Source organism: Hippocampus guttulatus, chromosome 20 (genome assembly GCF_054856545.1).
Source record: "Hippocampus guttulatus isolate MCC_2025c chromosome 20, RoL_Hgut_1.0, whole genome shotgun sequence".
Taxonomy (NCBI): domain Eukaryota; kingdom Metazoa; phylum Chordata; class Actinopteri; order Syngnathiformes; family Syngnathidae; genus Hippocampus; species Hippocampus guttulatus.
The window spans coordinates 3,591,475-3,605,848 of record NC_141280.1 but is presented as its reverse complement, the minus strand read 5'-3'; the positions used below and the strand labels follow the sequence as shown (position 1 = coordinate 3,605,848).

Below are 14,374 nucleotides of genomic sequence, written 5' to 3'. Positions count from 1 at the left end.
TTAATCGAGAAATTTCAGATAAAATTCTACATAAATGCTCAACTGAACGGGTAATAAATCACAGCGCTTAATATAAGAAATAATAAAAGTGCTTTGTCAGTTTCCCTGGCTCGTAGTTGTGCTGCAGTGGTGGCCAGTTAGTCACGCTCGATCTGTTTAAAAGCCGACAAAGACGGGGGGAATTAGCAATGACAGAAGGGCACGGATTGTTTCAGCTCGCCTGACAAAATATGCAAATGGTGTCATGGGAGAGCTGAATGTCACCTCAAAAGATGACTGACTTATTGGCAAGGTCTGCGTGCGCGCAGACATGAGGGAACAGCCGAGGCGTGTTTGTCGTCTGCGCGTGTTTTGATGTATTTCAAGCTCACGACGCGCACGCCTGAAAGGGAAATTTGACGCCGCAGAAGCAGGGACACTCCAGATGTATTTTGGCACAGTTCTTAGCAGAGTCACACAAATTGCTACTAGCGATACGCGAAGCCAACGTCAACAGTTGTATCATATTTTCTCAATGCGGTGATGGCTAATAAATAAATACACGATTGCACATGACATTTACAGGTGGAAGCGTACTCGTGCCAGGCATGGCGTGGGAGCGGAGCGGCAAAACTGCCCGGACTTAAAAGTTTCTGTCTTCTCAGTTTCATTCCCCTCTTGAAAAAAAAAAATAAATACAATGATGCAGCTTTCCATCTCCCGCTGACATATCTGGTGTTGCTTGGCAACCGATATTTTGTGTGTGTGTGCGTGTCTGTGTGTGTGTACCCTTACACTCATATCTTTTAGAAAAGGCACAGTCAAGGCTAAGTTCTTTGAGCGCTGACTGTGGGTGTTAAAACATTTAAATGCGCAATGGTGTTCTTCAGCAAACTCCAGGAACAGCTTTCCAGCTTTTTCACTTCATGCTCATCTGGTTAAGTTAAAAAGAAAAATTGTAACATTTGGAGAGAAATAATTCAAACTAATACTGTAGTTGAACTTTTAAGAGACTTGTGTGATTCTGTGGCTTGTGACTGTACTTTGTTGTCCTCGAAGCAATGAGGGGTTTTTTTTTGAGTCAATAAAATAAACTACCATCACAGTTTTTGACTTTGTTGCAAAATCTATTGTCTGACAGTTGAACACACAGTGGGGGATGTAATTGCTGCAATCAGAAGTCCCTTAATATAACAATAAAACTAGCAACCATGGAGTAGGGAGCTATCTAATTAGCCAATCATTAGCCATCATTACCATCTTGCACAACGTTGTAAGTTGCGTGTGTGTGTGTGTGTGTGTATAGCCATAGAAAAATGTGCTGTTGAGTGCACTCTTAGCTGAATGACCACACAGCAGATACTAGAGAGCACGGTTGTTCAGAGGCAGATTTGAATCAATATATAATATTGTACCGATATCTCCAGAAGATTGACGTCTGATCTAACTCTGCTCGTTTGTGTCCTGGTTTTATTCTCCTAATCAGCCTTGGGCCTATTAATCAAAGCGGGATCACGCCTGCTTCTCCTCGAGTAACATATGGCCACCATATTGATCGTTTCATTACTTGTCATGAGGAAAACGTGCAAGTCGTCACCGACCCCGTCTAATTATTCCGAAGAGCAGCTGATCTTGCTGTAAGTGTAATTATCACAGCATCCTGTTTTTGCTTTCATTAGCAGCCTGTCTCTGCCCTGTGCTAACAGAGACCTCGAGGAGGTTCTGCAAATGTCCTTTCACACGGTGGGAAAAAGGGAGATAAGTACCCGTACATGTAGCTTTGCTCATAAACAAAAGGAATGACACCAAGACGTGCGCAACATCCCACCCGTGGTTAATACGGCATAAACAACTAATGACTTGTTGCACAAATATTACTTATGTAATGCTGTAATTAAGGAGCAGTGGTCGACCTGGAATGAAAGGCTGAGATTTGGAGAACTCATTTTTCTTCATGGGGTAAGGAAGCTTTTTTTTTTATATGCAGCAAATAAAAACAGAACTCAACGAATTGCCATCCCTCGAGTCGAGTCTGTGAGAGAATATTATACATCGCCGATCAGCCATCTGGTTCCCAAACACCCAATGGCTAGGTACTCTGCACATGCACATTCAAGTCAGTGTGTATTGGTTGAGGTACCTAAATAAATCAAAGCAGCGTTGCCTAATAATTTATGCACATAGTTGCCCAGCTCCCTCAAATTATTCAGATAAATCACTTTCCCTGCGGTAAAATCAATGAGTGGCACACTCAGGCATAAAGCAAACGCAGCTCTTGCCCTATCTGTGAAAACGAGGTTTTCCCCACTTAAAGCGTAATGTGTTTATGAACTTTATGAATGATGCATTAGGGCGCAGTCTTGTTTACTTCTGTAATTTATTTTCTCTAAATGGAACTGATGTAAGGGTTGGCAAAGGATACTCGAGTAGTGTCAAGTTAACATAAAGAGCTGTGATCAACAGTTAGCAAACAACCATCACAGGCTGAATGTAAAATATAAAATAATGGCAAATACGAGATAACGTTTAGTGATTTATTTGAACTATGTGTGATGAATGTATGACATTTTTAAAAACATTTGTTTTGGGTTTACTGTACCCTGCACTTCAGCACAAGGGTCTTAACTGATGACCTTGGAATATGCAGAACTCTAGAAATGGTTACACAACGCTTTTTCCAACTTGGGTGGATCGATAAAACGCCCTTTAGAGGTCCTCACCAAGTTTCTTGGACTTTCTTATTATGAGCATTGATTGATGGGAAGTAATCCATTTGATGCTGGTGGGAACAACTACTGGCTGTAGTAAACAATCAATCGCGATGAATAAAGCTTTGTCAAATTAAAATATATCTGAAACGTTTAGGTTACCTACTTAAAAATATGATCAGCGCGAGCGGCTCATAATAAGTTCAACTTCGCTAATGATGATTAGAAAACGTTTGAATTTCAAATCAGCCCTCTGATTCAAATATTATTACCCACTGGCTGTGATTGATGTCAATATGAGTAATGCTATCAGAGTGACAGGCTGAAGTGGGGTTTTGTGTGTGTGTGTGTGTGTACGCGCGCACTGCATCGTTTCGTTTGTTTAGTTTTTTTTTTTTTGAACGAGGAGCACTGGCTACCGCCGCATGATGGTATAGAATGTTACCTCTCACAGGATGTGCGAGCGGCCGTCATTGTGGAGTGTCCCTTGTCAGTTGTCATTGATGGCCGACGTTGGCTTGGTGTCTCCGTGCCTTTAGAGAACGGCAAATTAAAGGTTATGGTGCATTTTAGGTTCGCCCGTAAATTTCACCAGAAAGCCAAAATCCCTAACCTTTTGTGAGTAGCGTACGGCATGCCGATAACATTTATTTTCTCATTAAAAAAATAAAAAATAAATGGTATGTTAAAGGCAGAGGCAAGCAACGAGCACAAAAGCAGGTTAAGTGCACCCGATGACTCATTACACAGATTGTGTAACGAATGGCAACATTTTGTATTAGTGGCTTTCATGTGTCAGCTTTTCCTACTTTATCTGAACGAAGCAAACATGCCCTTTACACATTTACTTTTACTCTCAATGAAATAATGCGAGCGAAAGCAAATTTATGCATGTCAGTCATTTTCCGCCACGGCTGTGAAATGAAAGTAAAAGAAGCAAAAGTCGACTTTAGTATCATGTACTGGATTACGATAATGTGTTATGACCATTTCTAGTCATTTTGGAAGGGATTGTTTCAGGCCAAGCTTCCTTTGAAGGGTTTGTGTGTGTAGTGGTGTTAGCGTAGGAGGCTCTACGGGCTACTGCGCAGTGAGTAGTGAGGAATTATGAGATCCTTATTTGGCCGTTTCTTCTGTGTAAGTGTGCAGAGAAGGGACAGAGGCTGTGGTCCATAGTGTGAGGCGTCACAGTAGCATCAGTCAGTGTCTGTCTCCTACAAGAACAGCTAAAGTGGAAAGCAAACCGGTCACAAAATACATCTCGCCGACAGAGTAAATTAAAGTCTTCAATTGGCTTCTATGAAATCTAATTGAGATAATGTTTATCCCGTCAGCATTGTCGTAACAGACTCTTCCCACCTGCTCAGATTGTGTTTCGGTTTATGATTATAGTGGCTGATTCAATTGTGTTGTAATGTTGTAAGTGTCACATATAGGCCAGGCAAGCATATAACGATTCAGTTCCAAGGGGAGATTGCAATCCCAGTTTCACAGTCATGGACTAGATCCTTGATGGCAAGAGCGAGTCGTCACTAACTTGCAGTCCTTGGGTGATATTCATTGGTCAGGGGGAGTATCTGTGTTAGTAAATGCTTTTTAAGTGTAAGATCAATCGGGAGCTTATGCTTGGTCACCAGCGATCAAAAAAAAAAAAAAAAAATCAGCACATGGAAAATATTTTTCACCGCAGTGATTCATGCGCTACAGTTTGGCTGCCTGTTGCTCCGTGCCTCCCTGTGGCATTTAGCTAGCTGCGTACTGGTGTGGAGGAGGAAGGCTTCATTTATGCCAAGTTATGCAACCATCTTGGGAAATGCATGGCCAGGAGATGACTGGAGCAACGCCGCACAGATTTAGCTATACCTTAGCAGCCAGCAGCACACTAGTCTCCCCGCAGTCTAAGAGTAGAGCACGCAGTGAGGCTTTCCCCTGTCTTTTTTTTCTCTGCTACGCTGGCCCTCATACCCCCCCCTAATGTGTGACATCTTTCTCAGGATGAAAGTGGGTTACAAGCTGCATCAGGTGCTGACAAAAGCAGATTTAAGGTCGTGAGGAAATAGCCTGCGGCGCTTACACCACAATAACGGTTGCGTAAGATGCTAGGCAAGAAAGCTCACGTCTGCAGCATTCAATGTGTGTTCTGGAAATGACAATGTAAGTGGAAATGTCAAAGCATCGGGACAGCCGCAGAAACAGAAAATTGAACAAAATAGGGTATTGCTGCGCCTGCCAGTATAGTGGAAAAGGTTTACGAAATGGAAAGTCATTGGGAGTATTCATCCACAAGAACGTGTGAGGTCAAACGGATCGGGAGGGAGGCATTTTACCTGGTGAAGTTCAACGAATGTATCATGTTTTTTTTCTCCATTTGCTTTATGCACCCACTTCCACCCGAGCTCATCCTTGGAATGTTTTAAATCTCTTCTCATACCATAATTAAGTCAAAGTGCAGTAGGTGCCCTTGCTTAAGTGCTTTAACAAAACTCTTTGGAATCTTATATTGAGCAGCCAGATATAAGTTTGGTCAGACACTTGACCAAACTTCCAAAGGTCAATCCAGGGGGATTATAGAGGTGAAAGATCCTCCATGCATGAAATATCGCAAAGGGAGTGGGCAGTATTGTCCGAGACAGAGTTCAGAAACTCATCCTCCCCTCTACTACTGCCTGGAGAGAATTCAGCCCTATGACACAATAAGTTTGTTTTCTATCAGTTTGTTGAGCCTGCCAGCATCCTCTGCCTTGATGTCACCTCCCACGCATGCACAAAATGGTACACTGGCCACTATGCATTGGCAAATACTGCAAAGCAGACTGCTGCAAATACTGGATGACCTGGGCCACCTCGGGCTGGTTTGTGCTGTTATTTGAGATTTTTTTTTCTTTTCTATTTAAGACAAGTTCCCCAGAAATCGACAATCTTTTGGTCATCAGCCTCTTGCTCTGCTACGAAACCCACTTTGGGCTTCTTCCGCTCTCTAAAGAATGCGGCGGTTGAGTCCTATGGGTTAGGTGGGAGCGGCACGAGACATTTTAAAATGTGTTGCTGGTTTGCAGACAGATGGCGATTGAGAGTTTTACTGGACAACGAAATGCAAGAGATTAACGCAAAAATTTAAGGTAGTCTAAAGATGAAGCCACTGAATCACGTCAGAAAGAAATTTAATGCATTATACATAAAGATCAATACGGAAACAGAATATTGCGGACGGGAAGCAGTGTCAAGTCAGCTGTGTTTCAAAGTCACAGGAGTCTTACTGGAACATCGCTTTGTGGATACTTTCATGGACACATAGAATGCGATTCATTTGACTTAAGTGCTGGTCTCCACATTTGAATTGTTCAAAAATACGCACCAATGTACCATGCGAAGCTCAAATAGCTTTGTGACATTATGCACAGAATGTGCCCTTAGCCTCTTCTCGGTGGCTCGGATCCACCCGAAACAACCTTGAAAATCCTGTTAGAGAACCTTGGGTTTTCAGCAGCGGTTACCATGACAACGGCGCAATTTATTTCTGGCTCCTTTCAAATGGTGCGCGAGATCAGAGATCCCAAGCATTATGTAAGACTGAGTACACTGCTCTACGCTGGGGTTTCCTGCTGCAGGGGAGAGGAGTAATTAATGAGCTCAGGGTGCAGGTACAACGGTGGGAAGTTGAAAATAGCTCATTTGCTGTTCCAACCCACATTGTAACCGCTCTACAATGTTTTTATCTGAATTTCCTCCTCCCGATTAGTGGTGTCGCTTCCTGCACGATTATGCAATTAAATGGCTGACAATTTCATTTCAAATTCAATTTCACCCAGAGAAATATCACACCTGATTATGCAATGCATGCCTACGGCCTCTTTCACGGAGATTATGGGATCAAAGGAGTGAATAGAGTGTAGCGCTGTCACAATCGAATGATTTTAGAATTGATTTATGAAGTGAATACAAGTAGAATTCTTGGGAGAATTTTTTGTTTTTAAACATTCTTCCTCATGTTTTTTTTTTTCTTTCTGTCTTACTCTTTGAAGCAGACCAGACGTTTGCACCTTGGTCCCGGTCTCGAAAGTTCAATGAAGCCAGACACCTCCCTCCGGCCAGGAACATGAAGGGCTTATCGGGAAGCCGCTCCCAACACCAGATCCCTTTACCCCATGGCCTTGACTATGATCCCTACGTGCATGACGTCCACCCGCACCATGGCTTGGACTCCCGCCACACCTCCTACTTGCTCAGCCCAACAGAGAGCTGCCCTATGGACTTCCAACATCGCTACTCACCACGGAGCTCCATCCACTCCGACTGTATGATGATGTCCCCGGCTGTGATGCCTCCCGTCGCCGTGCCCGACCACATCTCCAGCAGCACCTTCCCCCGAATGCACTACAGCTCCCAGTATTACGATTCAGCAACACGGGACGACTGCGTCGCCATCACCGCCTCTGGTACCTCGCCGGCGGTTGCCGCGGCCGTAGCCGCGGCCGCCGCCTCCTCGCATCACGGCGGCACCAAGAGCAATCGCCTCCCTGCCAATCTGCTGGATCAGTTTGAGAAGCAAATGCCACTCCACCGGGATGGCTTCCACACGTTACAGTACCAGCGCACATCCACCACCGCCGAGCAACGCAGCGAGAGTCCTGGCCGCATCAGACACCTTGTTCATTCAGTCCAGAAGCTCTTCACAAAGTCCCACTCCCTGGAGGGATCGTCAAAGATGAACGGCACAAAAGGCGACGTCGTCGGAGGCGGAGGATCAGGGGGTTACCATCATCATGGCCATCAGACAAACAAACACGGGAGCAAGAGGAGCAAGAGCAAAGAACGCAAGCACCGATCTGGCGGCTGGTGGAGCTCCGACGACAATCTGGACAGCGATAGCACCTACCGCACTCCCAGTGTTATGTCACGACAACACGGGGAACATATCACCCATTGTTACCCAGATTCCATACACGGACACCACTTTGGAGACCTGTCACTCAAGGCCTCGAAGAGTAACAACGACGTCAAGTGCATAGCCTGTGACAGTATGGCAATGGCGCCCGAAGGCAAATTCATGAAGAGGAGCTCCTGGTCTACGCTGACAGTTAGCCAGGCTAAGGAGGCTTATCGAAAGTCATCGCTCAACCTAGAGAAAACCATGATGCACACAGACCTGAAGCCTTCACGGACCTGTCACTATCTACAGGTTAGTGTGACTGCGCGATACAGTTACAGAATCACAAGCAATGTCTCATTAATGAGGCGAGGGGGGCGGGGGGTGACTGCAGCCACAGGAAGATGCGGAATGTAATGCAAAGCAGAGTAATATTGGTGAACTCTGCATTTCCAATTTAACTAGGACTCAGATCAATATCCACAAACGCCCAAGGGCAAAAAAAAATAAATAGTGACAGATTTATTGATTAGCAATGAAGCAAAGAGGCTTTTTGGATTCCCCAACGCTATCTACGAGTCAATGACTGCGTCCCTGAGACTGAGATCACGATATATTTAACCAGGATTCCCTTTTGTGTGGACACCACTGGGAACGATTGTGTTTTTTACAGCACAACTGAGTCGATCATTGTCACAGTGAGACGGAGAACAAAGAGGTAACCAAAAGACCCACGTAAATACTGCAATTTTGCCAAATGTAGCCTTTTGAGTATTCTTTACTTCCTCGTGGGCGGGTCACTGTAAATGTTGATCATCCGTATTAGCCTGCCCATAGTGTTGCTTCCAAAGTATAATATTTGCCAAAAGAAGGAGAAAACCTATTGACAAAATTAGCTGCACAATGCAATCAATTACTCCTGTCTGTAATTAGAAAGCGAAAGTGGTCTGAATATCTGCGCACACATCTCGCTGAAGACTCCCAAGTAGCAGCTGTTGAGCGACTGTCAATACAGCAGCTCTCTGACTGGCGTTTAACAAGCTGATGAGTCAGCCGGCGGAGTCCCTCCAGCTGCCACCTGATCACATCCAGCATGCTCTCATGAGAATTTCGAAAGGTGTCGCACAAAAAGTAATGCACAGTCATTACTAGAGATATCGTTTTCAAGTGCTTTGTAAACATTGGTTTTCTCTATTCAAGACTTTGACACACCAGAACATTTTTAGATGATCACTTTTACCTACACAATTGTGTCATTCTCTCTGTGCTTGTACTCGGTCTCGTCTGGCTTTGTCCCAGGTCCAAAAACACAAATATTCAAAACTCAAGACTCTTAATTGTGTTCATGGTTGTGTGTCAAAAGCCCTGCATATGTTCATGCTGCGTCTCGTCCTTCCTTTCTGCCCATCTGAGGCACGTTTGTCAAGTGAGGAAGTCTCACATGACTGAAAATTGGAGTAATCAGCCACTCGTCTCAGTGCTAGAGCCAACGAGCCGTATTATTGAGTAAAGTGAGTCACTCTTAGAGTGTTATAGGGACAATGAGCCCGAGTTAGTTTCGCTGTGCAGTGGATTTACTGCATAGACAAGTATGCGTGACCCACAATCATCAGAAAAGGGCAGATATGGAGAGCAGGATGTTCATTATATCAACCTTCATCGTAGCACACCTATGCTCAGGGCCGCACCAGACCGAGTGACATGGTTTGGGCCTCCTAATGTACTGCAGAGTACGTTATTACATTTGCAGATCGAAACTGAAGTAGACTGGATCCAATACCCATGGGGTGCACAGAGAGAAACAAGTTTATATTAGTGAAATGCTCTCTTTACAGCTAATGAGGCAAGAGCTTATGCAACTTGGAATACAATGTCTCAATATCTGAAACAGTCTTTGCCCTTGTTAGGCTAATTGGGCTGCATTGTACTTGTAAATATCGCTTGTTTGCCAAGTCTTACACGTGGTCTCATCGAGGGGACTTGCACCTTTTGTTCATCACACAAATAAACCGCCAGGTTCCTCAAGATGAGTGGGGAGGATACCCTGGGGAGAAGGATGATGAGATCCCATGTCGGCGGATGAGGAGCAGTAGCTACGTCAAAGCTATGGGAGAGGTGGATGATGATAGCGGCGATTCTGAAAGCCCCAAGACCTCCCCACAGAAATGCGTTCGGCCGGATGCTCTGGTTCTCAAGTCAGCCATGCAGAGACCCCATTTCGACACCCATAGGTAGGTCTGGTCCAATGTACCGCGTGACTATTTGTTTCCTTTTTTTTCGTTGGTTTGTTTTATTGAGCTAATTCTTAAAAACAAATCAACTGCAAGCGCATGGTGACAAATTCATGCTTTGTTGAATCGGATTCTCTTATTCTGTCAGAAAAAAAATGAACAAACATTTCATTCATTTAAATTTCCCCTACAAACGATGAAACATCCCACCCATCCTTCTCGCTACGTATGCTTTTATCGCGCATGTTGCTCTCCAGGGCTTTTTTTTTCAGGCAGTGCGAAACAAAGCCAAAAATGTGAGAATGCAGGGAGGCGTCATGCATCTGCCATCCTTCAGCCCGCTCACTTCTATTTTCATTGGTGCTGTCACAGCAGGGTTCTGATTACTCCTACTTTAGTCCAAACAGACTTCTTTTGTAGCATTGGAGGCCAATCTAGTCGTGCCATATGGTTGAAGAGAAACCAGTATATATATATATATATTCTATTCTTGTTCTCCACAACAGGAGATAAGTAGATCGGCACGATAGATGCCAGCTGACTTGAGCAATTTCTGGATTGTTGGACACCCGACTGAATGGAAATTGATCTCAAGCTAGTTGCATGACAGTAAACTTCCCATGAACCACCCATTGACCTCAATCAATAATGAGGAATATATTTTTCTCCCATTAAAAATGGTTTCACGTGGGCATCGTAATCAGATCAATCCAAAGCCTTTTTAATTAATGAAGGAATACAGCGAACCAGCAACAGCTTAATGAACAGGCAAAGGTGCCAGTCAGCAGGTCGCATAGTGTAAGTCAATCGATGGTCCATGTTTGACTTCTTGTTTGTCAATTGCCCTCATTCTTATACAGCCCGGGCTACCGCTTGCAAACCATGAGAGACATGCGGGCCCACCCGAGTGTTACGTTGGACCCCGCCACCACCTTTCATCCGCCGCCCTTCCGCTCTCGCAACCAGAGTTACATGCGCGCTGTCAGCACCCTCAGTCAGGCTAGCTGCGTCAGCCAGGTGAGTGGCAAACGCGCATTTTCTCTAAAAGCAACCGAGATATTTGTTTCATTTTACCGAATGTATCTTTAGAACGGTACAGATATTGAGACAGTTTTATTGGAGGTCAAGAGCTAATTGTGTTTTATGGACTGAGGTCAAAAAGCATCAAGTTGTTGACCCGTATCCACAATTTAATTTCCTCTCTGATTTACATCCAGACACACAACAGCATTTCATGTTCATTTGACAGTTAACCATTGCCAAATGTGAGGAGGAACAAAAAGGTTTTTTCATCAGAGAGCAAATCTGCATGTGTTGAAAAGGCCACGGATATATAAGTCACTTGTCATCCTGCAGGCCTAAGCAATAACGTAGCTGACGAACGTGCGAAAGAGCTAACTGCTACTTACGTCACAAGATTAGCGGCTAGGCACAGGGGCTGTGAGACAAAGCATCATAATTAACCACACATCAACATTTCCAGGTATTTCCCTTTTCATACGCTGCTATCAGTTGTGCGAGTCTGTTCTGGAGCTGCTTTGGACCCTGGTGGTTGCGACAGTAAAATGATTTGTGAAGTCCGTTTATGGAGAACAAGTAAGGAGAGGAAAATGTGTTTTTGTCCGAGATCGAAAATAAGCGTACCATCGGCCTACAATCTTTACTCTATTAAAGAATTGGTGTGAAACATTTACTGAGAATAGCAGTGGGATTAGTGCAGACTGATAATACCAGTCAACTGTTTAAATGCAGTTATTATTATGAAGAGTAAAGGACACTATTGGAAGAGCTAATGGACCACTGGAAAGATGGTTTAGTATTATAATGTGTTTTTTGTAGAAATGGGTATGAAATAGTACTGTGGGGGAAGGGGTTTAGGGAATATGAAAAATTGCTGCGCAATCCAAAGCTAACATATGTCCGACTGTGTTTTGTTGTGCTCTATCCTCTCTTTTATTTAATTTTGACTTTCATGCAGTTTGAAGTTGGTTGGGAATTGTCAGTGGCATGTCCTTATGCTAACACTCCTTCATATTTGCTGTGCAAAGGGGAAGAATCAAAGTGAGAAAGAGAAAGGAAGAGGAAAAATTAAGGACTGCTATTCCTGTTTTTGTCTCTCAGGTGAGTGAGACTGAGATCAATGGCCAGTTTGAGTCAGTTTGCGAGTCCGTTTTTAGTGAAGTAGAATCCCAGGCTATGGAGGCCTTGGACCTGCCGGGTTCGTTCCGCACTCGAAGCCACAGTTACCTCCGTGCAATACAGGCTGGTTATTCCCAAGATGACGACTGCTTGCCTTCAATGACATCCTCCACTGTCACTTCAACTCTCAGATCCACAACAGGTAAAACAATAACCCGCTAAATGAGAGAGGGCCTAAACCACATATCCTCATGCATCCTATACATGACCACAAACTTGACATACCTACATATGTACAGTGGGGAACCCTTGATTTTGTGAGATGCCAAGCTGTTTTTCTTTTTTTTTCCTTTCTCTTTTTTTTTTGCATTGCCCTTAGATGGATGTGCTTGCGTGTCACTTTGCACGCTCCATGCATCACTCGATTGGTTACCTGTCCATTTGCAAAGCTGTAAACCGGCAAAAGGGATGGGAGGGTCGCATACACTCACCACCACACAATAGCACAACTCGGCACAGCCACATGACATGGCATGTCCACGAGAAAAAGGCCCTGAGCATGTGAAATTGTGGTGTTCTTATGTATACGCTATTTGTTGTGAGTCTCACAGAGGGCTGAAAGAAGGGCACGGGTAAGGGGTCGGGGACTGGTAGATTTTTTAAAAACCTTAGACAATAAACTACCAGCCCCTCCCCCTGCTCCGATGCACCTGCACATTAAGATCTGGTCATGTAATTGGCAATCTAAAAACTAGAACCATATGATAACATTAAGGTAAGTCAACAAACGCTACAGGAAATACACATATATGCTGGTTGCACAAATGAACCGACCTGGGTCATGGTAACGCTGATTTGCCTTTGGCTATTTGAGGTATTGCTGTACGTGTGTGACATGAAATGTCTGCAGAGCACCGTCAGGCACACTGATGTACACGTGTCTATCACGAGACCGACCACCGGTTCATCCAATTCAAGTGAAATATCCAACTCCACAAACTCCAAACTGAAAATTTACTCCATAATTCCGGGACACAACTTTATGTGACACGATATTTGCAATACTGTTCCAAAAGTTAGGTTTCTTTGTGCAAGCAGAGCTTTTGCAGCAGTTCCCTCACCAATTGCATTTGGTGTTTGCCGTATAGAGTAAAGCTATGAACCCTATTGAAACATTTTTTTTTCCTTGAAATATGTGCACTTATGCTCACCATACCCTGCTTTTTGTACTTGACTTTTCTGACCATTTCAAATGGAAAAGAATGTGGGGTTTTGGTTTCCCTTTTCAATTAGGATTTTGGTCATTTATTTCAACCTATCAACTTCAATTTGGTTCCCATCTCCAATTTCCCCTCCGTGATAAAAGCACTGAGGACAGATTTGAGTGCTCTCCAATCCCACCGTCTTATTTGCTGAACTTGAAACAGGCCAAACAATCCAACTTTCGAGGACTCAATGGCAAATGTACAGCTAACGTTTTGCCGACGTGGAGGAAGGGCTCCGAGGGTGGCGATTAGTGATCTCCCATTTACGCTTTACCCCCTCCTACGGTGCAATACGACCAACGTCCCGATGGAAGAGTGGCCTAGAAATTAACGTTACCTGATTGGTTGGGACAGAAATCGATCCCTCCAATAACGTTTTTCACGGTAGCATACGAGCAGACCTAGTTTATGTCCGAATCGTATGAACGTGTCCGCCGAGGATAGCGGGAGGGGAAGGGATCCCGTGTGGTGCTCTGTAGGGCAGATGAGCGGCAAACCCCTCTCCATTTGACCAACCGTCTCGAAGGATAACCAGGGGGAAAGAACAACTGGAGGCATCAGTGATGGTTGTTGCAGGTATTCTATTGATACTGAAGCATACATATATCTATGCATATGTGTTTGCACTGCCTTCTCAGTGAATAAAATAGCTCTTAACTTATAGACCTTCTATAAGGGAACTGGTAGACTGACTCTTGTCATCTAGGGGCAAACAACTCACAAAAACTCAATTTCTGTGCTGGATCAAGGACGCAGGCAAACGCAACGCTGACTTTTGTGAGTCGTTTGTATGAAGTGTGCGGAGATATTTGTAAATGTACAGTAAATATTTGAGAGATGTCTACTTCCCAATAATCCAAATGTTTTCATTTTGCAATCATAGACTCGCCACTGTCTCAGATGTCTCATATGTGAACGTCCATTTTTTTTCCTTCTTCTTCCCATGAAAGTGTGGCTTCTTGTTAAAAGCAGGGGGCGGCAAAGTATACCCGTTGGCATTGAGTCTGTCAGCTGTCTTTGACTGTGGGATTGCAGCTCTCCCTTGTGTAGCCATCAAGTCGGGAGTAGTGTGCGTGGGGGGGGGGGGGGGGGGGGTCAAATTAGTCACCTTGGACCTAATATGTTCAATAGGGTTCATAACTGTTTTTTGGTCCAGTGGGTTGTGGATCTATCACTCTCTAGACA

The 14,374-nt window shown here is 44.2% G+C and overlaps 1 protein-coding gene across 5 annotated transcripts in view; it reads left to right on the top strand.

The window, feature by feature from the left end:
* dlgap2b (discs, large (Drosophila) homolog-associated protein 2b) overlaps nt 1-14,374 on the top strand; it is a 41,283-nt gene that overhangs the window by 7,356 nt on the left and 19,553 nt on the right. For 3 of the 5 annotated variants that reach the window (XM_086100224.1, XM_086100228.1, XM_086100226.1), the window contains exons 2-5: nt 6,713-7,866; nt 9,571-9,785; nt 10,646-10,802; nt 11,907-12,126. In XM_086100224.1, coding sequence (XP_085956350.1) covers nt 6,784-7,866; nt 9,571-9,785; nt 10,646-10,802; nt 11,907-12,126 — 1,675 coding nt within the window. In that variant the 5' untranslated portion in view covers nt 6,713-6,783. Of the gene's footprint in view, nt 1-6,709; nt 7,867-9,570; nt 9,786-10,645; nt 10,803-11,906; nt 12,127-14,374 lie in introns of those variants that run through there. The other 2 variants (XM_086100225.1, XM_086100227.1) reach the window with 2 other exon arrangements.